This window comes from Gekko japonicus, unplaced genomic scaffold (assembly GCF_001447785.1).
Source record: "Gekko japonicus isolate JY-2015 unplaced genomic scaffold, Gekko_japonicus_V1.1 scaffold9, whole genome shotgun sequence".
NCBI lineage: Eukaryota > Metazoa > Chordata > Lepidosauria > Squamata > Gekkonidae > Gekko > Gekko japonicus.
The window spans coordinates 59254-81361 of NW_015168044.1; the positions used below are offsets into that span (position 1 = coordinate 59254).

Genomic DNA, 22108 nt, shown 5'->3' on the forward strand with positions numbered 1-22108 from the left:
AAAGTCTCAATAAAGTTAGCTTTCTTTGAAGTGACTGCTGTTGAGAACTGATTTAACCAGGATCCTAACAAAAGGGGACGGCAAAGGATGAGATGGCTAGACAGTGTTATTGATGCAACGAACATGAAATTAAGCAAACTCTAGAGGATGATGGAGGACAGGAGGGCCTGGCGTGATGTGGTCCATGGGGTCGCAAAGAGTCAGACTCGAATGCGACTGAAGAACAACAACAAATCACAACAACCCTGTGAGAGAGACAGGAGTGACTCGGTCTTCATGCCTGTATTTGGGGTTTGAAGACAGATCTCCCCACAACCAGTCCACCCCAAAGGCATCTCCTTGTGGTCTTGGTCAGATTGAAGAGGATAAGACATCTTGCATTAACTGTCCATGTGGGGGGGAGAGAGGCTTAAACTACTAGGCCTCCATCTCTTTTAAAGCATTAAAGCAGCTTAGTGATCCGATCCTCTTTTAGAGAGATGGTAAAAATACACACACTTACAGGCCTTGTATTCTGGTTGGGTTTTTTTTGGGGGGGGGAAGGAGGGGGATATGTTCACTAAGTAAAAGTCTCCTGAAGTTAAAGATGAAAACTCTGAGGATGAGAGGATTCTGGAGAGGGTGAAAGAAAGGATTTACCAAAAATAGCTGCACCCTGCTAGTTATCCTGGCTGGGCATGACCCACCCGTAATATGGGCCGTGCAAGCAGAGTCCATTGCAGGGTGCCTTTGTCAAGGGCTCCCAGAGGCTTCAAAATGCAGCTCCAGATCCTGCATGCAGGTGCATGCCCCCTGCCCTTCCACTTGGGCCCAGGGCTCCTGGCTGCCCTCTTCCTGGGGGCTTCTTGCCATTCACCCCCCTCTGCTTTCACCCCCCCTTCTTGCCTCAGCCTTAATCGCCCCTTCCAGGTCTGTTCTTCCACCCCAAGGAGACACTGGAAACTCCTGCAAAGGCAACTGGCGTTTTCCAAGAGCTGAAAGGGGGTTGGGGGGGGCAAGTTAAGTCTGCAGCAGCAAGACACTAGGGGAGCCCAGGGGGGCCTTAACACCGAACAGCATTCACTCCAGCAGAATGTGCATGAGTCAGAGCTCCCTTCTTCAGAGGCAAGCGCTTCTCTTTTCTTGCTGGGTCAAACAGGTTTGACATCATTACTTTTCACGGTAAAGGGGCCCTGTGTCAATGGTGAAAGCCGCACAGCTGAGCCACCTGCACACAAGATGGGCTTTGGGCTTCCTGCTTCCTCGGCCGGGACACTCCCCAGGGCTGCAGAAACTGGCGCGCTGGTAAATGAACCGAGAGGAAAGGAACCAGAAGCACCGGTCTGATGAAGGCCCGGCGAAGGAGTGGGGAAGGGCCAGCTCAGTCAGCCCTGGAAAGTTTAGACAACTTGGAAGGGCGGCGGAGGGTGTCAAGTGCCATCAAATCCCCTCCAGCCCGCGGTGACTGCTGTTAACACAGCCTTGCTCGGGTCTCGCCTCCCGCGGCTTCCTTCCGCGATGCCCTCAGTCCTCCCCACTTCCACTCTCCCCAGCATGACGGCTCTTTCCCAGTGACGCTGCATAGGCGTAATCTTCGTGGGGGCAACGGGGCTTCAGCCCCCGCCGAAATTTTCAGGAAGCTGCTCAGCCTCCCCCGGGAGCCACCCTTGCTCCTACCCTGAGGGTCTCCGCGGGCTACCCCCCCCCCCCCCCCCCCCCCCCCGAAATTGGAAAGTCTGCACCCTTGCGCGTGAGGTGCCCAAAGCAGGGCAGGGCTGGCCTCGGTTCCGCCCGCTGAGCTTCTAGGGAGACTAGTTCAGGCTCGCTTTGGTCCAGAGCGCACGGGGGTCCGCCCGCGGAACTCGCCTCCGAGCCCGCCCGTGCGACCAGGCCCCTTTCTTCTTCCGCTCCTCTCCTCCGCGGGGTTTTTTTCGCGGCTGGCCCAGGGGGGACCCAGGGAAGGGGGGCAGCCGGCGCAGAAGCGGTCCCGGTCCCCGCGGCGGGGTGCTCGGCGGCGCGCCGGCAGGCCGAGGAGGGCGGTCCGCGCAGAGCCCGCCAAAGCCGGCAGACACGTGTGGGCGCCCGCCCGCCCAGCCCAGGAGGAAGCCGCCGGAAACTTTGCCGGGCAGGAAGGCAGGCCGGGCGGGCGGCCGGGGCGTGCCCAGTCGGCGACGGGAGGCGACGCGACTGGACGGGACGGGCCTGCGGTGTGCGTGCGAGCGAGCGAGCGAAGGAGCCCCATGGAGTCGGGCTGGCTGCTGTGGGGGCCGCCGCTGGCGCTGCTGCTGGCGCTGCTGCTGGAGCTGAGCCCCCCGCTCCGCTTCCGCGCCAAGGTCTTCTCCTACTGCGCCCTCTGCCTCCTGGCCTCCACCCTCACCGTCCCCGTCTGTCTCCTCTGCCACGGCGGACGCACCGTCCACAACATGAGGTCAGCCCACCGCCGCGGCCGCGCCTCGCCTCGCCTCCCCTCCAGGTGGGCCGCCGGCCGCTCCTTGGCCCGAGGCGCCCGGACTCGCAGGGGCGGGACGGGGCCCCCTCCGGAGCGGGGCAGAAGCGCGAGAAGAAGCGCCGGGGCGGGACGGGCGGAGGCTTCCGCGAGGGAGGCACCGGGCCCGGGGAGGAGGGCAGAGACGGGGAGGGAGGGCCGGTCGGTTTCTGAAATGGACAGTTGATAGATTCCTCCTGGGCCACAGCCAGGGGGGCTCTGTGAGCTCTTCTGCCTTTGCAGCTCCCGCTTACAAGAAACGTGTCCCTGCCTCTTTTTGTTGCGGACTGGCAAGGGGAAAGGTGGGTCTCCACGGTGGAATGGGCCGGAAACTGGAGTTTTAAAAACAAACTGGAAGTTGGGAATGCAGAAGTCCCACTAGAGCCTTGGAAGGTCATGAGATATCCAATTTAATCTTACAATGTCTAGGAGCCCTCTAGGTGCAGAGTGGGAGAAGTAGTCACCAGTGTTCCCTCTAAGCTGAGTGAGTGTGAGCTAGCTCACAGTTTTTTAGCCTCTGGCTCACACATTTTTGCCTTAGCTCAGGAAGGATGGCTACAGAGCAAACTCATTTATGCAGTTGCCAAATTGCTTGCTCACAACTTTAATGCCAGGAGCTCACAAAATTGAATTTTTGCTCACAAGATTCCACAGCTTAGAGGGAACATTGGTAGTCACTGTGGGGCAGGGGAAAGAGCAGGACTGGGAAGGAGCCCGTCTTTCACATCCACCCGACCGCCAACCTGGCTTTGCTGTGACCTCTGAAGGAAGGGGTGCGGGAGCAGGGGAGGGGGGGCAGACTTCCAGTCAGCAACAGAGCCAGAGCAACCCACGTCCTCCCTCTTTACTCTGGTTCTGGCGGTCTCCCGGAGCTCTCAAGACATTGTGGCACCTTTAATTTTAAACTTCACGGAGGCAGGTTCTTGAACAGCTGCAGCAAAATCAAAGTGAAAGTCCAAGCTGTTGCTTGGGTGGCCCTGATTCGGGGCGAGTCCAGGGCTGCTGTGTGTTTTGAAGATCAGACAAAAATGTTGCACAAATATGCCCAAGTGTTTCACCAGCCCTTCTTTGGTGTGTTTCTGAAAACTGTCAGCTGCTTTTATTGTGTACTGCATGCAACAGTTCACATGCAAGTTTGAGACTGTGGGATACGTGCACAGACATGGATCACATGGATTAGCTGCCAAACGTATAGAGTTGTAGCCAACTGGCCCCGTATGTGATTTCTCCCCTCCCCCCAGAGGCAGCGGTGGTTTTGCCCCATAGCAGAATAGGGGAAGGGACCCAAAGAGTAGACTGTCTGCTTGTATGCTCCTCGAAAGTATCATCCGGTGCAGTTGAATCCTGACCTTCTGTTCCTTCACCCTGTGCCCAGACGGAGCTGTTTGGGCACGGAAGGAGGACCGTTCCTATGGCAAGCGTCTGTTGCTCTGTCTAATGCCCCAAGGTGTGTGGCAAGCCTTGACCTCATCTTAAGCTTTGAAGGTGAGGCAGGTGTCTTGCTGAAAGGGAGGGAGGGCCTTTGTGCCTGGGCCACGCAGGGAGCTTTGTGGCTGGCTGGGGATTTGTGCACACTCTGACACTCTCCCCCCTGTGTCACACTTCCTGTCTGCTGCCCTATTCTTTTTTCAGCAGTTCCAACCATGGCAGAAGCAAAAAGCTTTTCTTGGGTTGTTTGGACCCTGGAAAACAGTAAAGGGGAACTGACTGCTGAAGTTGAGCTTTCCTGCCCTTTCCCAATATATCTGTCCAGGCAACGTGGTGTCTAGCACGGACATCCTGGCACCTTGTTAGTGCTGTCTCTGCAGCTTCTGTCTACCTGCTTTTCAGGGTGTGCTTATGTTTATTTATTAACTTCATTTTATACCCCATTTTTCTCCACAATGGGAACCTGTTTTAATTGTTCTCTGCTCCTCTGTTTATGTTCACAACAACCTTGAGAGGTAAGCTTGAGTCCAGTGGCATCTTTAATGAAGTTTTATCCAAGGCATAAACCTTTGTGTGCGTACACACTTCTTCAGATGCAATGAAATGTAAATTGCCAGTCCATACATCTAAGTAGAGGGTGAACAGTAAATTGAGGGGTGTGGGGGGAGTCTTCTGCTCAACTTGTGCTTTTGTCTCGATAAGAACCGCCTGGAGAGAGGCCCCTCGAACCCGGCCTGCTCTGTGTGACCAGCCAGAGGCCGCTGGGTCATGCGGGAGCCAGCCCCTGTGTCCCCCCCCCCGGCCGTCTTGTAGTCACGTAACCTTTTTCTTGGGTGTTTTTTCGAGAAGTGCTTCATTGGCTGCCATAAGGGTGCCAGTCTAGGGCTTGCAGCCCCTGGGGCGGGCTACAGTTGGGATTAAACTGTTCAAAACAAAGCAGAATATGGTTTTGCCCCGGGGGGGGGGGTGTTGATGGTCTGACCCAGGAAGGCGTGTGGCTGAAATAGGTGCTAGTATCTTCCCAAAGGACTTGCATGGCCCAGGCTTGCCTGATCTTGGAAGCTAATCAGGATCAGTACTTGGTTAGCACTTGGATGGGAAACCTCCAAGGAAGTCCAGGGTCATTATCAGAGCCGGGGAATGGCAAGCCACTTCTCTCTCTTGGCTCGAAAGCCCTCTGGGGTCACCAGAAGTCGGATGCAGTTTGACAGCACTTCACACACAAGCGCGCATGCACACACGACTTCCCAAAGTAAGTGGCGCATGGAAGTCTCACATTGTCTCTTGGTAATTGGCAAGTTGGGGAAATGGTAAAAAAATCTCCTAGGGAATGTGTTCTCTTTTGGAATTAGTGGAATACAAGAATTTTTTTAAAAGACAAGATTTTTGCTTGCTTAGAAAGCGTAATGTGTGAGGGTTTTTATGCAAGACAAGCTACAGCATTAGGTGATAATTCCTGTGCACACGGCAGACATAGACTGTCAAATGTTTAAATGCGATTTGCTCTGTCCACACACATGCGTGCGCGCGCATTTGCTGAAAGGGACGGTTCCAGAGGGCGCTTCTGATCGACAGGGTGCGATTCTGATCTCCTGCACTGCTTATCGTGTGGGTCCTCTGTGTTTTCTGTTTCTGTTTTCATCTCTTCCTTACCTCTCAGATGGTAAACAGGGAGACACGTGTGGCGTATGGTGAAGCCGGTGGCTGTGCTCTCTCTGGGTGCCTGTAGACAACGGAGGCATTTTGACTTTCACAGATATGCCCAATTGTATATGTTAGCTGAATTAAAACTTAGGCTTGTTAAGGAAGTGTTGGTGTATTTTAGTTTCCTCGCCAAACTTCGGTTTTTTTCGGGGGGGGGGTGTAAGAGAATGGGAGAAAATGTTTTCTCTCTGTGGTTTCATTTTTCATCTCTGCCCCACTGCCAGACTTCTGGTAAGCAGCACTTCCTGAAGAGCCAAGTTGGGGTGAGGTTGGAGTTGTGTGGCTGGATCATGGCCATTTTCTTTGCTCGGGGAGGGGATGGTTCACTCCTCTGTAGTGTGACCATGACTAAGCGAGGTGGTGTGGCAACAATGGCACTGAAGGTTTCTTCCCCTGCTTGACTCGGGCACGTTGTGTGTGCTCAGGGAGCAGGAGGTCAGAGGGCACTGGTGGCAAGAGAGCAGTGCTGTTCCCCCCCCCCCAAGGATTGTGGCGGCTGCTTCCTAGATCTTTGTTCTGTGGAGACAGTGTTGCCAAGTGTCTGTACTTGAGGGCTTCTTGGGCAGGAAGTGCCCTTGCCCAGGTAGCCAAGCAAAGCGGTGTGAGATTCCTGCAGCGGGCAAGGCAGAAGAAGCACAGCTGCTCAGTCCGGCCTTGCCCGCCCCTGAAGTGGGGCCCCCACAATGCCATAGAAGCCAATTGCTTTGCTGGGTAAGTCAGGGTGGGCTCAAATGCTTCTGCAGTCTGGAAGGGAAAGTAGCGGCCCGCTCTTAGGAAGTCCTGGCTGGCCGGTTTGTCCTCCTGCCTTGGCCACCAGCAAGGGGTTTACGGCGGCAGCTGCTCCAAGAGGGAGGCGAGGTGAGCCAGGGAGCGAAGGGTGGCTGCTCCCCAGGGCTTGCTGTCCTGGCTCCTGCAGGCCTGGGAAGCTGAGGAAGGGGCGCCTTTTGCTGCTTGCTGGAGAGGGGGCTCAGGAGGTCATGAGCGCCCCTTTGTTTTGCTTGTTGCCCTGCCACAGCTGGCTGGGGGGTCAGGTGCTTCCCTTCCATTTGCAGGGGGGCAGGGGGAGACCTCCATGGTTGGCAAGTGAGCAAGAGAGGAGAGGCTGGAAAGGGCGTGTGAAAGCTGTCTGGCCGGCTCCTTGCTGTTTGGGACAAACAAGCCAGTTGGGACATCTGAGCTTCTCGTCTTTGACTTTTTAAAATGATATTCTTTCTACGTTGCCTTGAGCTCCGTGGATCTTCACCACTTCCCTGCGAGGGAGATTCAGCTGAGAGGGTGTCAGAGTCACCTAGAGACCTTGCAAGGCCTTGGAGAGCCGGGGTGGCAGAGTGGCTAAGAGGGCCGGACTAGTGTCTGGGAGACCCAGGTTTGAATCTCCACTCATGCTGTGGAAACTCGCTGGGTGACCTGGGGCCAGTCGCACACTCTCCACCTAACCTGCTGCACAGGGTTGTTGTGAGGATGAAACGGAAGAGAGGAGAACAGCACCTGCCGCTTCGTATCCCTGTTTGGGAGGAAGGCTGTGGGGACAAGTGGGCTTGGCATCGTGGTTAGGTGCAGGCGGACTCTCATCTGGGAGAGCCGGGTTTGATTCCCCACTCCTCCTCCACTCGCACCTGGCTGGATGACCTTGGGCAAGCCCTAGTTCTGGTCAGAGCTGTCCTCGAAAAAAGTGCCGTTTCTGTCAAGAGCTCCCCCAGGGTGTCTTTCTGTTGTGGGGAGGGGAAAGGAAAGGAGTCTGTAAGCCCCTCTGAGACTCCCTTGGGTAGTGAAGGGCCATGGGGTATACATCCAATCTCTTCTCTTCTTCTTCGTCTAAACAATTTTAAAATCACATTTATATGCTACCTTACCTTTTTAAATGCTTGAGGTAAGAACAGTTTTAAGTGACGAAAACAGCAGAAAGTAGAAAATCATGAGCCAGGCAGACAATGGCCACCATTCTTCCTGTGGCCGATAAGGGAAATGAGCCAGCGAGAGGGTGACTTCCCACCAGGATGATGGGGGGGGGGGGCTTAAACCCAGACCTCCAGCATTTTGGCATGCCCTGGAAGTGCCAGCTCTGAATCCAAAGAGTGAGTACTGTCTGGACTGAGAGGATGGATGATGTGTTCCACCTCCAGGAGTTGGCATCTCTCGCCCTGCCAGGGCAAAAAAGGAATCTCAAGTTAGTTGACACATCTGAAGGATCCGGACCGGTTCGTCATGCCACCTGGCTTCTTTCCAACCGCTCCTCCCTCTTGGACTGTGCTTGCAACTCTTACACCACCTGAGCATTGTGAAATGGACCCTGCCCTCTCTCGGGTGAGACCTCGGTGTGGGCTGGCAGCCAGCCAGATTCTGCTCTCTCTGTGGGTGTGTGCGGGGTAATGTGTAACCAGCCCTCCCCTGGTCCTCGCCTTCCCGGGTGATCCTGTCTTTGGGAGTGATGGAAGAAGAAGAAGAAGAAGAGATTGGATTTATACCCGGCCCTTCACTTGGAGTCTCAGAGCGGCTTACAAACTCCTTTCCCTTCCCCTCCCCACAACAGACACCCTGTGAGGTGGGTGGGGCTGAGAGAACTCTGACACAAACGGCTCTTTTTCAAGGACAGCTGCGCCAGAGCTTGTGACTGACCCAAGGTCACATCAGCAGGTGCAAGTGGAGGAGTGGGGAATCAAACCCGGTTCTCCCAGATTAGAGTCCGCGCACTTAACCACGACACCAAACTGGCTTCTTACTATTCTAGCCAGTTCAGAGTGAGGGCCTGTTGAGGTCTCATTCTTGGAAGGACTATCTCCTCGGGTGTCTTCAGACAGCGGTTTAAACTGGTCCGGTTCTGACGCGATTATTTTTGATCTGGATAATCACGATCACACTTACCTCCCTTATCCCGCCTCACGTAGCTCCCTGGCATCTACACTACCGACGCGTGGGAGCGTGTGTCGGCCATTTTTTAAAATTTTTTCTCAGTTTGCGCATGCGCATAGGCACTCATCCATAGAATGGGGGGGGGGAACTATCATGGCGCATGCGTAGAACCACCAGGGCGAATCAATCCAACCCTTCCAACAAAAGATTTCCCTTTAAACGTTTGACCCGAAAATGGCCTCCGTAAGATCCCGAACTCATCTAAACTGACATGTTTGAATGATGCAGGAATTACATAGCAGGATAATTCGTACAGCAGCAGCGTTAGCAGCTGATTTGTAATGGACACCCAGGGCTCATGGAGATGGTCCTTACGTGACAATTTTGATACAGTGGGCAGTTCAGAAACTTGGTCAGATGGGGACAATAACTGGGACAGTGCTATCCCTGGATACAAACCCTGTAGACAGGGCATGGAGGGACCTGTTGAGGGCATAGAGTCAAATGTGGGGGAAACTAGCTTGAAAACTCCTCCGTGTAATTGCTAAGGGCAGAGATACAGCCGTTAGGCCGTGCTTTGCACACGAAAGCTTGCCCTTTGATTAAAACTTTGTTGGACTTAAAGGTGCCTGGCTGGACTCAAACTATGTTCTGCTGAATTTTTTTAAGAGGATACATGACAGAGGTTTATAACGTTACGTATGGGGCAGAAGAAGTGGATAGGGAACTTTTGTCCCCTAGTCCTAGAACTTCAGGGCTCTCAATGAAATTGATGGGCAATAGATTGAGGACACGCTCCTTTACACAATGAGTAATCACATTGTGGAATTCACTGCCAGGAGATGTAGCCATAAGCACAGATGGCTTTAAAAAGGAGTCCAAGAGATTTCATGGAGAGGTCCTTCAGTGGCTACTGGCCATAGTGACTACAGGAAACCTCCACATTCAAAGGCAGCAAACCTCCGAGTCCCAGTGCTAGGAGGCAACATCAGGAGAAGGCCGTGGCCTCCGTGGCTTTTATGCTTGGCCCTCCAAGGTAGCTGGCTGGCCGGCCACTGTAGGATACAGGAGGCTGGACCAGATGGACCCTCAGTGGACTGATCCAGCAGGGCTGGGCACCTCTTGTGTCAGTACACTGCTGCTTCCTGGTCCCTTTCTGGCTCTGCTTTGGGTCACAGGACTTGGGTCCGTGCAGCTGTGGCAGGAGCAGGGAACTGGGCAAGTGGAGCCAGGAAGCAGCAGGAGATGCCGGCCAGCTTTGGCCAGCAGGTGCTTCAGCTCTGGGGTGCGACAGCCACAAACTGGGGGAAGAGTCTTTATTATGATTGTTAGCAGCAGGGCTCCCTGTGGGATAGTCCAAGGCTCTTCTGTGAATCTGTTGCTTATTTTGGGGGTTCTTGCTGCTGCCTTGGAGCTTCCTTTGTTTGCTGGGTGTCGCCTTTCTGCCAACACATATGAGGCACATGGCCATTCCAAAGAATGGCCCAGTTTGTTTCATTTAATGGCATGGGGGAACAAACTCCAGCCGCAAAATGGTGGCGTAACAGGCCAGGAGAGGAAGGGAGAAGCCGAGCAGCTGTTTGACCCACCACCCGCTTGGATTCACTTGGGGTGCCGCAGAAAAGCTCTTTCCGTGCTGGGGGGGGGGGAGCTTGGGCCAGTCGGCCCCCGGAGCTGCCAGTTCAGGTTCCCTTGGGAAGAGCCTCTGGGGAAAGCCTGTGCCTAAAACTTGCTGCCAGTTTAGACAGATGGGTGCCCCGGCTTGCTATGAGGCAACTGGAGACAAGCTGAGGATTTGACCCACATGATACGCTGGTGCCCTAGACAGGTGCTGGAACCGGAAAGGTGCCTTGGGACCACTTATCATGACTCGTAGTGGAGCCAGATGGGGTTAATGCTTCTGTTGGTGGACAGAGATAAATTTGTGGCAGGTTAGATGGCAGGATTTATTGCCTCAGCTATGAAGATGAAGGAGCTGCGGTGGCTCAAGTGGCTAAGACGCTGAACTGCAGGCTGTGGAAGGTCGGTAGTTCAGCGGTTCGAGACCCGAGTGTGCCACATGACAGAGTGAGCTCCCGTCTCTAGTTCCAGCTCCTGCCAACCTAGCAGTTCGAAAGCAAGAAATTGCAAGTAGATAAATAGGAACCACTTCGGTGGGAAGGTCACAGCGTTCTGTGCGCCTTGGTGTTTAGTCATGCCAGCCACATGACCACGGAAACGTCTTTGGACAGCGCTGGCTCTTCGGCTTTGAAACGGAGATGAGCACCGCAACCCTAGAGTCGGATTCGACTGGCTTTCGAGCAAGGGAACCTTTACCTTTACCTTTTATGAAGATGAAGCTAGAAGAACCTGTCATAATGATTCTCTCTTGTCTCACTCTGGGTCCATGGTTACTGGTATTTGATTTGGGGACTGATATTTGATTTAGGCTGTCAAAGATTTCTTAACACTGGCATGCTTTTGTCAGGGTTTTAAATATTGATATTAATAATTGCAATTATGGTTATGGGCTATTTGGAAGTGGAATTACTAAGATGTCATGCTTATTTTATTGGTTTTGTGTGTGTGTGTGTGTGTGTGTGTGTGTGTGTGGTGGTTTTATTGTATTTTTTGCTGTGGCTGGTGGGCCAGGGCACTAAAGAAATGAGCAATGGTGTGAGGCAACTGAGAAGAAACAACTGTCTAGATGAACCCTCTGACTGACCCCTGTTGCCTTGTAGCTGCAGGCCGGCGGTTCCGTTGGGCAGGGCCAGACCCTGTTTTCACAGGCAATACAGATTCCAGGCCCCTTTTGTGCATTCCAGGGAGTTCTGCCTGCTCCCTATTTCCCCCCTCTGAAGTGAAATTGCAGTACTATGAGCCGCATGGTCAGTCCAAGTAGCACTTCAGGCTCCTGTCCCATTAGATGTTGTTCCTCCCTTCCATCTCTTGTCATCGGCGTTTTCTTCCTGTTTCCCTTCAAGTAGACGGGTGTGTTTGATCTGACTCTGTCCTGCCCACAGGATCATCAAGAACGTTGTCCGGAGCTTCAAATACCTGTACGGACTGCGGTTTGACGTGAAGGGTCTGGAGCACTTTGAGGTGGAGGGCCCGTGTGTCATTGTGTCCAACCACCAGAGCATCTTGGATATGATGGGTGAGACATTTCAGAGAGACCCCAGAGAGGCCCTTTGCCAGGAGGGCCTGGGCACACCCAACCAGCTTTCTTACCGGGCCACCCACGCTTGCCCTGCCATTGCCTTCTCCCGTCTCTGGACCAGGCCGGGGAGTGGGGTCTGGAAATTTATTTTGCTAGCTTGAAGAAGAGATTGGATTTATACCCCGCCCTTCACTACCAGAAGGAGTCTCGGAGCAGCTTACAAACTCCTTTCCCTCCCCCTCCCCACAACAGACACCCTGGGAGGTAGGTGGGGCTGAGAGAGCTCTTTTGGGGATTGCTCTTGAGAGAAGAACTCTGAAAGAACTTGTGACTGACCCAAGGTCACACCAGCAGCTGCACGTTGGAGGAGGAGTGGGGAATCAAATCTGGTTCTCCCAGATTAGAGTCCGCTGCTCTTAACCACGACACCAAACTGGCTTTCTACCTTCTGTGCTTGCCATTTCTGATTTTCAGAGTAGTTGACATTCAAGCAAAGATTACAAAGATCAGTAAAACCATTACAACTCTACCAAAAAATGTTAAAAAAATGACCAGTAATTAAAAATTAATTAAAAACAAGACAAAAACACTTCAAAGTTGTCTAAAAGCCGCACAAAACACAGCAAAAGCAGGTAATGTTTGTAAAGTGGCTCTGTCAAGCCAGCTGGCCTTGACTATCCCCCCCTGGCCAAAGGAAAATGTGTGGCAGAAAAGGGAGGCGACCGGAGCCCCCCTGTGTGTTTGGGAACACAAAAGACGTAACTTGGGAGGGGAGGAGGGGGGGGAGGGGAGGAGGGGAGGGCTCTCCGCCAGCGGGGGCCTGGTCTCTTGCGCTTCCACGCCGTCCTTGCCGGGAACAGAGGCAGGCAGAGGCAGGGCCGGCAAAGGTGGCTGTAACCATGCCAGGTGTAGGGCTGCCAACTCCACATTGGGAAATTCCTGGAGATTTGGGGGTGAGGTTTGGGGAAGGGAGGGGCCTCAGCAGGGCACAGTGCCACAGAGCCCACCCACCCACCAAAGCAGCCGTTTTCTCCAGGGGGTGGATCCCACACGGCAGCGGGCCTGGAAGGGAACAGGCAGGGAGCAAGTGGACGGCTGGATCTGGGCCGTCTTCAGGACCTCGCCATAGCCCAGCCTGGAGGCAGGCAGTCAGGCAGTCAGGGGGTGGAGATCCATGGCTGCATCCCGCCTCTCACGACAGGGACAGGGCCGCAGTGGGCCAGACAGGGCACCGGAGCTCCCCGCTGGAAGTGCAGCCCTGGCCAAGGCCCTGCCAACCAACAGGTCAAGAGCTTCCCCGGGGGTCTGACTGTGGGCTTATCCTCTCCCCACCCCCCCATGGAGGTTTCAGCCGAGGTCTGCTCCAGTCCTGCTGTCCGTGGTCTTCTCCGCTGGGCGGTGAGATGAGGAAGGGCCGCCTTACCCGACCTGACTCACTCCTCCCCCCCCTCTTCCGTAGGGCTGATGGAGGTCCTGCCGGACCGCTGCGTCCAGATTGGCAAGCGGGAGCTGCTGTACTTTGGCTCCGTGGGCCTCATCATGTACCTGGGTGGGGTCATCTTCATCAACCGGAGGAGCACCAGCAATGCCAAGTCCGTGATGTCGGGGGTCGGCCAAGCCATGGCCAAGGACAACGTGAGTGAGATGGGTCGGCGGGGGGGGGAGGGGGGGTTTTGCTGGTCCCCAGATTCTTGGCTTACGGACTGCTTCAGAAGGGCCCCCTTCAGCCCCATGGAGCCCCTCCTGGCTGCACGTTTTCTCTTGACCAAGAGCACAGGCGATGCTTGGCAGGTTCCACCAAAACAGAACATCCCAAACCCTGGGGCAAGGAAGTCAAGCGCATCTCCCCCCCTCCCCCCCTGAAGAAACCCTGGGAAATGCAGTTTGGTACTGATCATTCTGTTAGTCTCTTCTCCCCACCCCAAAATACAGGGGAGAGGGTCCGACCGTTAAGGCAGGCGAGGCCTGCAGTGCAGAGATGAACCCCCCCCCCCAAGGTGCACTTCACGTATATTTGTTTGCCCGTCAGTGTGGGCTGCGTTTGAAAGTGTTCCCAGTTCCAGGCCGTGACTTTGTTGTGGGCGTCACTCTGCATTTCTATCCCACCTTTCTTTGAATACGGTACTTTTTAAAGAAAATACATTTTAAAGCGAGGCTTTTAAAAAAAGAAATAATGTTTTCTGGAATGCTTCTTTAAATAGAAATCCTCGAAAATCCTTTTTGATGAGAGGCTGGGGAGGGGGGGGAGAGGATAGGGGTGTATTTGTGTGTCTCTGTCCGTCCCCCCCCCCCCAATGGGAACCGTTCCTTTCAACACCTCACATCACTTACTCCTCAGGCTGTTTGTCTATCGCCTTGGTTTTCTTTACATGTGTCATAATAGGGGTTCAATGTTTTTTAACCTCCAGGGAGGCGGGTGGGAGGAGAACGCGCTGGGCAGGGAGGCCGTTTTATGTTTTTGGCCTTCTCTGGGATCGGCTGCAGCTCCAGCCCAGATCTTTGCCAGCAAGGCCCGGCCCTGACGGGCCCTCTGAGCCGCTCCCTTGCCCAGCCAAACCGTCTCACCGTCTTCCTGCTGCCTGGGGGGGGGGGGGGGGGGTCCAGGATTGGAAGGGGGGAGCCATTGCAAGTGGTGTGGGCATGACCCCGGAGGCCTTGGCGACCCTGGCCAGATAGCTGCCCTGCCACCCGTCTCCCTTCCACATGCTTGACTTGGGGACAAATGAGGACTGTCAGCAGTTAAGCAATTTTTAGAGGGGTGATTCGCGTTTAACCAATTACATTTAAGTAACATGGCCTGTTACAACACATCCCATTCTGCAGCCGCCTGTTTGAGAACTTGCCCTTTATTGGATGAAAGCTGCTTAGGAAGAAAGGAAAGGACCTCTTTAATCCTTCCTCTCTCACCTCCTGCTGCACTACTACACCAGACCAAAGTCGCCCCAAGGCACGCGGCCCACAAGGCACTTCTTCACTCCCAGTCTCGCCTGTTCACAGCCTCGGACCACTGGCTTTTACGGGTGTAGTGGGGCACATGCATTGCCTGATGGCAGGTGCCAGTCCTAGACACTGTCTTAGCAGGAGTGGTGTGTGTCCCCCCCGCCCGCCCGCCAAGGAACTCTGCACGAGCCCCTGCTTATGATGCCATGAGAGCAGGGCTACCATTTGTCACTTCTCTTTTGCTTCCCTCCTCCGGTTGGGAGCTGACGACCTGACCCACTGGAGGGCTGCTGTTTCCCAAGTGGTCCCTCCCTCCTGATCTTTCCTGGGGTTTTATCGTAACCCAAAGAGTGCTTGTGAATGGTTCCTCATCCTATTGGAGAGGAGTGACAAGTGGAGTGCCTCAGGGATCTGTCCTGGGACCTGTTTTGTTCAACATCTTTATCAATGATTTAGATGAAGAAATACAGGGAATGCTTATTGAATTTTCAGATGACACTAAATTGGGAGAGGTAGCAAATATGGTAGAAGACAGAGTCAGGATACAGGATGATCTTGACAGGCTGGAAAACGGGGCTAAAACAAATAAAATGAATTTCAATGGGGATAAATGTAATGTTCTGGATTTAGGTAGGAAAAATCAAATGCATAATTATAGGATGGGGGAGACTTGTCCTGGCAGTTGTATGTGCCAAAAGGATCTAGGGGTCTTAGTAGACCACACACTGAACATGAGTCAGCAGTGTGATGCAGTAGCTAAAAAGGCAAATGCGATTTTGGGCTGCATCAACAGAAGTATAGTGTCCACATCACGCGAAGTGATGGTACCACTTTACTCGGCTCTGGTTAGACTCCACCTAGAGTATTGTGTTCAGTTTGGGGCACCACAATTTAAGAAGGATACAGACAAGCTGGAACGTGTCCAGAGGAGGGCAATGAAGACAGTGAGGGGTCTGAAGACCAAGTCCTATGAGGAAAGGTTGAAGGAGGTGGGTACGTTTAGCCTGGAGAGGAGACGACTGAGAGGGGATATGATAACCACCTTCAAGAACTTGGAAGGGCTGTCATGTAGAGGATGGTGTGGAGTTGTTTTCTGTTACCCCAGAAGGCTGGACCAGAACCAACGGGTTGAAATTAAATCAGAAGAGTTTTCGGCTAAATATTAGGGGTTAGGGTTACTTCCTGACAGTGAGAGCAGTTCCTCAGTGGAACAGGCTACCTCGGAGGTGGTGGCAGGGCTCCCAAGTACTTACCTTAATTCGGCGGGGGATGTATAGTTCTTCGCAGGACCGTTCCCACGGGGAAAACACAGGCGCTGCACTATTCCGTCAATGGTACCATCGAGTTTCCAGTCCCATTACCAGAGCGTTACCCAGCTATGTGCCTACATCACGTCTAGGCGACGGAATAGTGCAGCACCTGTGTTCCAAGCAAGAATCTTCCAGTGGGGAAGCATGTGTCCCCCACCGTATCATAGGTAGGTACTTGGGAACCCTAGGTGGTGGGCTCCCCTTCTTTGAAGGTTTTGAAGCAGGGACTAGATGGCCATCTGACAGCAATGCGGATTCTGTGAACTTAGGCAGATCATGAGAGGGAGGGCAGGGAGGGTTGCCTCAGTGCTTAGTTCTTGTGGCCCTTTCTTACATGCCCCAGAGAAATGTGGCCCTTTCTTACACACTCAGGGAAATGCTGAATGCCATTTTGGGGTCAGGAAGCAATTGTTTTCCAGGCCAGTTTAGCCAGGGATCCTGGAGGTTTTTTGTCATCTTCTGGGCGTGGAACAGCGGTCACTGTGGGTGTGGACGGGGAAGTATTTGTGAATTTCCTGCATTGTGCAGGGGGGTTGGACTAGATGACTCCGGAGGTCCCTTCCAACTCTGATTCTATGAAGCCAAGAGCTTCATAGCTTATCCATCCCAGGTGGTGCATGTATCTCTCTAATTTGACAGTATCCTGGTCTCCCTTTCCTTATAATCGTTGGTCACATCTGAGGCACGCAAAAAAAACCCCCCCAAAACCCCACACGCTTGGCGTCAAATACATTTCTTCCTCCAGAAGTTAAATTCAAATGAGGTATTTCCAGCTCCACTCAGGTTGCCGGAGCCTGCCGGGGGCTGCAACGGACTCTTCAGAGGACAGGAATGGAAGAGACTGAGTATGGGAAAGGGCTTATTCTGAATTGTAGGCAGTTTAATTTTGAACATCTGAATTAGTATTTTTTTTTTTTAAAAAAGAACAACCAACAACCCTGCCTTCTTACACTGTTCTGGTGTTATTTTAAAATACGGCTTTTTAAAAAGTGGGGTGAGGTTGGCAAAAAGGGGAGGAGAGGAAACCAGGAGTGGAGTTTTATTTTTGGAAGAAGCGGGTTGAGGAATCAGCCCTTCTGTTTGAAAATCCTGCCGCAACCTGAATTAAGTGTGCAAAGAGGCAGGGGAGACAGCCCTTGTCCAGTGATGAGGGACAGACACTCTGTGCGCTCTCAGAAGGATGTTTTGTCCTGGGCCTCAGCCCTAGGCCCCTTGGGGACCGTGAGCTGGGCCAGCCGTGTCCGCTTCTCTCAGGTGCTGCCACCAGGGGGGAGGAGTGCGGGAGGGGGAAGGCGGGGCTCTCTGCTGAGAGGCACTCGGCAGCCCTGGCTTGGCGAGAGGCCGATTCAGGTGCTGGCTTGGCAGGAGTGGCTCCAGGTCCTTGACGTGGGCTCTTCCCTCCTCTGTGGGCAGGTGAAGGTCTGGATCTACCCAGAGGGCACCAGGAACGGGAATGGGGACCTCTTGCCGTTCAAGAAGGGAGCATTCCATCTGGCCATCCAGACGCAGGTAATGGGAAGGGTCCTCGGAAGGCCATCAATGCCAGAAGTCCAGAGTTAGACCTTGCCCTACCAATGGCTGTCCGGACTTTGCTTGAAGACATCCAGCGGGTGGGGGGGGGGGGAGTGTTCAAAGAGGGCAAAAATAGCCAGTTCCTTTCTCCCCAGTCTCCCATCTGTGATATTCAGGCTCTCTGCCCCCTTCCTACCCAGATGGGCAGGTCAAGAAGTGGGTTTACCCAAGGAGACCACTAGATCCTGGTCTTGGCTGGCATCTCCAGCGAAAGTCCCACCTTTGTGCTGGCCAGGGCTCTTGTTGTAGAAAAAGCCCAGCAGGAACTCATTAGCATAACAGGCCACACCCAACACCAGGAACTCATTAGCATAGTAGGCCACACCCTGACAGCACAGCACATTAACATATTAGGCCACACCCCCATGTCACCAGAAGTGTGGTCATCCAGCCGCACCCACCTTTTGCTTCTTATTCTGTTTACCTTGTTTGTTGTCAAAACCCTAGGCTTTTTTGTAGCAGGAACTCCTTTGCATGTTAGGCCACACACCCCTAATGTAGCCAATCCTAATGAGTTCCTGCTGTGGTGTGGCCTATTATGCTAATGAGTTCCTGCTGGGCGTGGCCAACTCAGGAGCCAGCCGGAACTCCATTCCTGTGCGTTCCTGCCCAAAAATAGCCCTGGTGCTGGCGATGGGGAGGGAGAGTCGCAGCCCTTTGGAGGAGAGACCACAGCATGCGGGGAGGGGGGGTGTCTTTCTGCATATGATTTCCAGTGCACAGGGTCCCCGTTTCTTCCACACACCCCATCACACCATATCTGCTATCTGGAGAGAGCTTGTCTCTAAATATGCAGTTTCTCTTTGGCTAATAGCAGGTGATAGATTTGCAGCAGAAGAAAGGCCTGTCTCTTTGTGTCGCCATCAAAGCAGAGGGGAATTGCATCACCTTGTGGCAGGCAGTTCCACCGGTAAAATATGCTTAGTGTGGATGGCTTCCTTTTGTCATCTCTAATTCTGCAACTAGTCGATGTAGTTGTAGAATCCACTAGCCTTTGTGGGCTTCCCCCACAGTGTCGTATCTGTTGAGACCTGCTTTCTAACCTTCTCCCTGGTCTTGTTCCAAGGTTCCAGTCATTCCTGTGGTGTATTCCTCCTTTAATACGTTTTACAACCCGGAGAAGAATCTGTTTACATCAGGTATGGCCCCGGACTGAAAGCTCTTCTGCTTCTGCCAAGGCCTCTCCCTGGTCTCTCGGAAGCCTGGCGAAGGGTCAGAGTTCCAGGTTTGAACCCCCACTTTGCCATGGCAGCCAGCGGGTCACTCTCAGGCACTAAGGGAGGGGCAAACAGTATTGCAGGTCACTTTGAATCCCCTTTGGAGAGGAAAGCAGGGAATAAATACCTCAGTCACTTTATCCTAGTGGAATGGGGCTTTAGGCTCTCGGCTGGTCCTGCATTGGGCCCAGGGGGCTGGACTAGATGGTCTGTATGGCCCCCTTCCAACGCCGTGATTCCATGGGCTGACTGCACCTCTAGCTCCAACGAAAGAGAGCCCTCTGGCCGTGATTGCCTCCTCCAAATGGCCCCTCACGTGAAGTTCCTTCTGCTGGCCTGAATTTAGCAGAGGGCCCCAGAGGCAGATGGCTCGGCCTCGAGCTCACAGGCCTGCCCCGCAGCATTCGGAGCTCCCTTCCCACGTGCCACAGGCGGGAGCGGCTGGCGAGTTCCGTGTCTCTTCTTCCGTTGCCAGGCAGAATCCAGGTTGAAGTCCTGCCACCCATCCCCACCTGCGGCCTGACAGCCACGGACGTCACGGACCTCAGCGACAGGTGCTACGCCGCCATGAGGGAGACTTTCTTCAGACTGCCAGGAGCAGCTGGCAGAGTGAATGGATCCACACCCGGCTTTGCTCAGTAGCCACGGGGCTCCTGCACACCCGACCAAAGGACTCCTCCCTGTTGCCAAATAAGTCAGTGGCTCCCTTGCTTGGGGCGGGGAACTCTTTTCCCCCTTCAGACCGGCAGCCCCTGAGGAGGAGGAGGTCTGACTCGGTATTGACCGGAGCACTCTCCAGAACTCTTTGCTTGGAGCTCCACTCCGTCCCTACCACTGACCCATTTGGTATTTTCCAGCTGCTCAGACTGGTGAAATCCAGAAAGGCACCCCCTCCTCCCCCCCGCACATTTGGTGGGGCAGGGTGTGTCTGCAGACCTGGGGGCTTATAGGGACCCGCTCATCCTTTCAAGGGGTGGAGAACACTACGGTGCTGGGCTCCACTTTGCTCTGCTTGGGGTTGGCCCCGGCCTCTCTGGCTGACCAAGAGCAGAGGCCACAACTTTCACAAAGGTGTGCATGTGGGGGCTGGGGGTGGGGATATATGGCACTTTGCACAAAGCCTTGCCTTTGGTAGCCGGAAGACTTGCTCTGGGATGTGAGAGGGCTGAGCTTGCAAGGGCCCGAGTGACTCTCTCAAGTTTTGGTTGGAAAAGCTTGCTGGTCAGATGCCAAATCGCTCTTTCAAAAGGAAAGTGAAGTGTTCGGGTTGGGCAAGTGAACTCAAGGATCAGCTCCCGCCAGAACCATCGTCACAAGATAATAGTTTCTGCTTCTTTGGCACAAGTATGTAAAAAAAGTGTAATTAAAACTGGAACCTCCCCCTCTGTAGTGGCGTAGAGCTCTCCACACTATTAGATTTTGGGTCACTCACGAGGATCTGAGGTTCACTGCACAGGCAGTGCGGCCTCAGTTGAATTACAGTCTCTGTACACCTGCTCTGCCTGGCCGGCCAAAATGCATCTGCTTTAGGTTGTTTTTTACCCCCAGTATCGGAGAGTGCATTTCCGTAATCGCTGTCGAGTGATCCCATTGGCTATAGTGGGATTGTCTTTTTGAAAGGCACTGATTTTAAGACCACAGCCAAGGGCACTCCCCCATAGGAAGTCCCCAAATGAAACAGAAAGCTCTCGTCCAGTTCCCATTCACTGCAGTGGGGTTTGCGCCAGAGAGAGCAATCTGTGGGCTTGTCCCCATACTCTTGTACAAGGGAGTTCGGACACCCTTCTTGCAACACAAAAACACATTACTGTAATGATGGGGTGTGATGAAACAAACAGTTTGGTAGTGTGGTTGTTAACTGTGGACATTCCAGTGTTTTCTTCGAGCAAGGGAACCTTTACCTTTTATCGGAGAGTGCATTTCCGTAATTACTGTCAAGCGATCCCATTGGCTATAGTGGGATTGTCTTTTTGAAAGGCACTGATTTTAAGACCACAGCCAAGGGCACTCCCCCATAGGAAGTCCCCAAATGAAACAGAAAGCTCTCGTCCAGTTCCCATTCACTGCAGTGGGGTTTGCGCCAGAGAGAGCAATCTGTGGGCTTGTCCCCATACTCTTGTAAAAGGGAGTTCGGACACCCTTCTTGCAACACAAAAACACATTACTGTAATGATGGGGTGTGATGAAACAAACAGTTTGGTAGTGTGGTTGTTAACTGTGGACATTCCAGTGTTTTCTATTGTACCTAAGATGGGCTGGGGCCTCAGGGCCTCCCTCCTTGCTTCTGCTTGTCAAAGTGCCCTCTAAATAGGCAGTCCTTTTTTCCAGCACGCAGGGATTCTTTCCATGCCATCAGGCTGCTCTTGCTATGCAAACGGTTGCAAAGTTTCCAGAAATACATCTGAGCCCCCTGGGGCTTCCGCTGCCAAGGCAGAGCAAGGAAGGGCTGGACCCACATGTTGCTACATACCTGGGGCACACTCTGGCTTCCCTTGCAGGTCATCTAGTCCAACCCCCTGCACTTTGTAGGAGAATAGCCAAAAGATAGCCCTACAACATACCCGAAAGATGGTTATCCAGCCTCCACTTGAAAACTTCCAGCGAGGGAGCATCCACCACTTCCCGAGGCAGACTGTTCCACTGCTCAACCACTCTTACAGTTAGGAAGTTTGTCCTGATATTTAGCCGGTAACGACTCCCTTGTAATTTCCACCAATTAGACCTAGTCTTGCAATCCGGAGCAAGGGAGACTAGATCTGCTCCATCTTCTACCTGACAGCCCTTTAAATATTTGAAGACTGCAATCATGTCCCCTCTAAGCGTTCTCTTTCCCAGGCTAAACATACCCAACTCTTTCAGCCTTTCCTCGTAAGACTTGGATTCCAACACTCTCACCATTCTGGTTGCCCTCTTCTGGATACGCTCGAGCTTGTCAACATCCTTCCTAAAATGTGGTGCCCAAAACTGGACACAGTACTCCAGGTGAGGCCTGACCATAGCAGAATAGAGCGGGACTACTAACTCCCGTGATCTGGACACAATGCTTCTGTTAATGCATCCTAAGATTGTATTAACTTTCTTTGCAGTCGCATCACACTGCAGGCTCATGTTTAGCTTGTGATCAACCAGAACACCGAGATCCCTTTCACATGTGCTGCTGTCAAGCCAAGTCCCTCCCATTCTATGTCTGTGCCTTTGATTTTTTGTACCTAAGTGTAGGACTTTGCACTTCTCTCTATTGAAATTCATTTTATTTGTCTCAGCCCACTGTTCCAGCCTATCTAGATAATTTTGAATCCTGACTTTTGTCTTTTTCAGAATTAGCAATCCCACCCAGCTTCGTGTCATCTGCAAATCTGATAAGCATCCCCTCTATGTCTTCCTCCAAGTCATTTATAAAAACATTTAACAACACCGGGTCCAGGACCAAGCCCTGCGGCACTCCACTCGAGACTTCCCTCCACGTAGATGCGGAGCCATTTGC

At 53.2% G+C, this 22108-nt stretch overlaps 1 protein-coding gene across 2 annotated transcripts in view; it reads left to right on the plus strand.

The window, feature by feature from the left end:
- Positions 1 to 2119: 2119 nt before the first annotated feature.
- Positions 2120 to 22108, plus strand: part of AGPAT2 (1-acylglycerol-3-phosphate O-acyltransferase 2) — a 33559-nt gene continuing 13570 nt past the window's right edge. Inside the window, exons 1-6 of one of the 2 annotated variants that reach the window (XR_001482606.1) lie at positions 2120 to 2407; positions 11449 to 11582; positions 13045 to 13220; positions 17249 to 17344; positions 18474 to 18546; positions 19100 to 19390. Coding sequence is in view for 1 of the 2 variants with exons in the window: in XM_015414224.1 (XP_015269710.1) it covers positions 2220 to 2407; positions 11449 to 11582; positions 13045 to 13220; positions 17249 to 17344; positions 18474 to 18546; positions 19100 to 19266 (834 nt within the window). In the remaining variant the exon portion in view is untranslated. Of the gene's footprint in view, positions 2408 to 11448; positions 11583 to 13044; positions 13221 to 17248; positions 17345 to 18473; positions 18547 to 19099; positions 20283 to 22108 lie in introns of those variants that run through there. The other variant, XM_015414224.1, reaches the window with a different exon arrangement.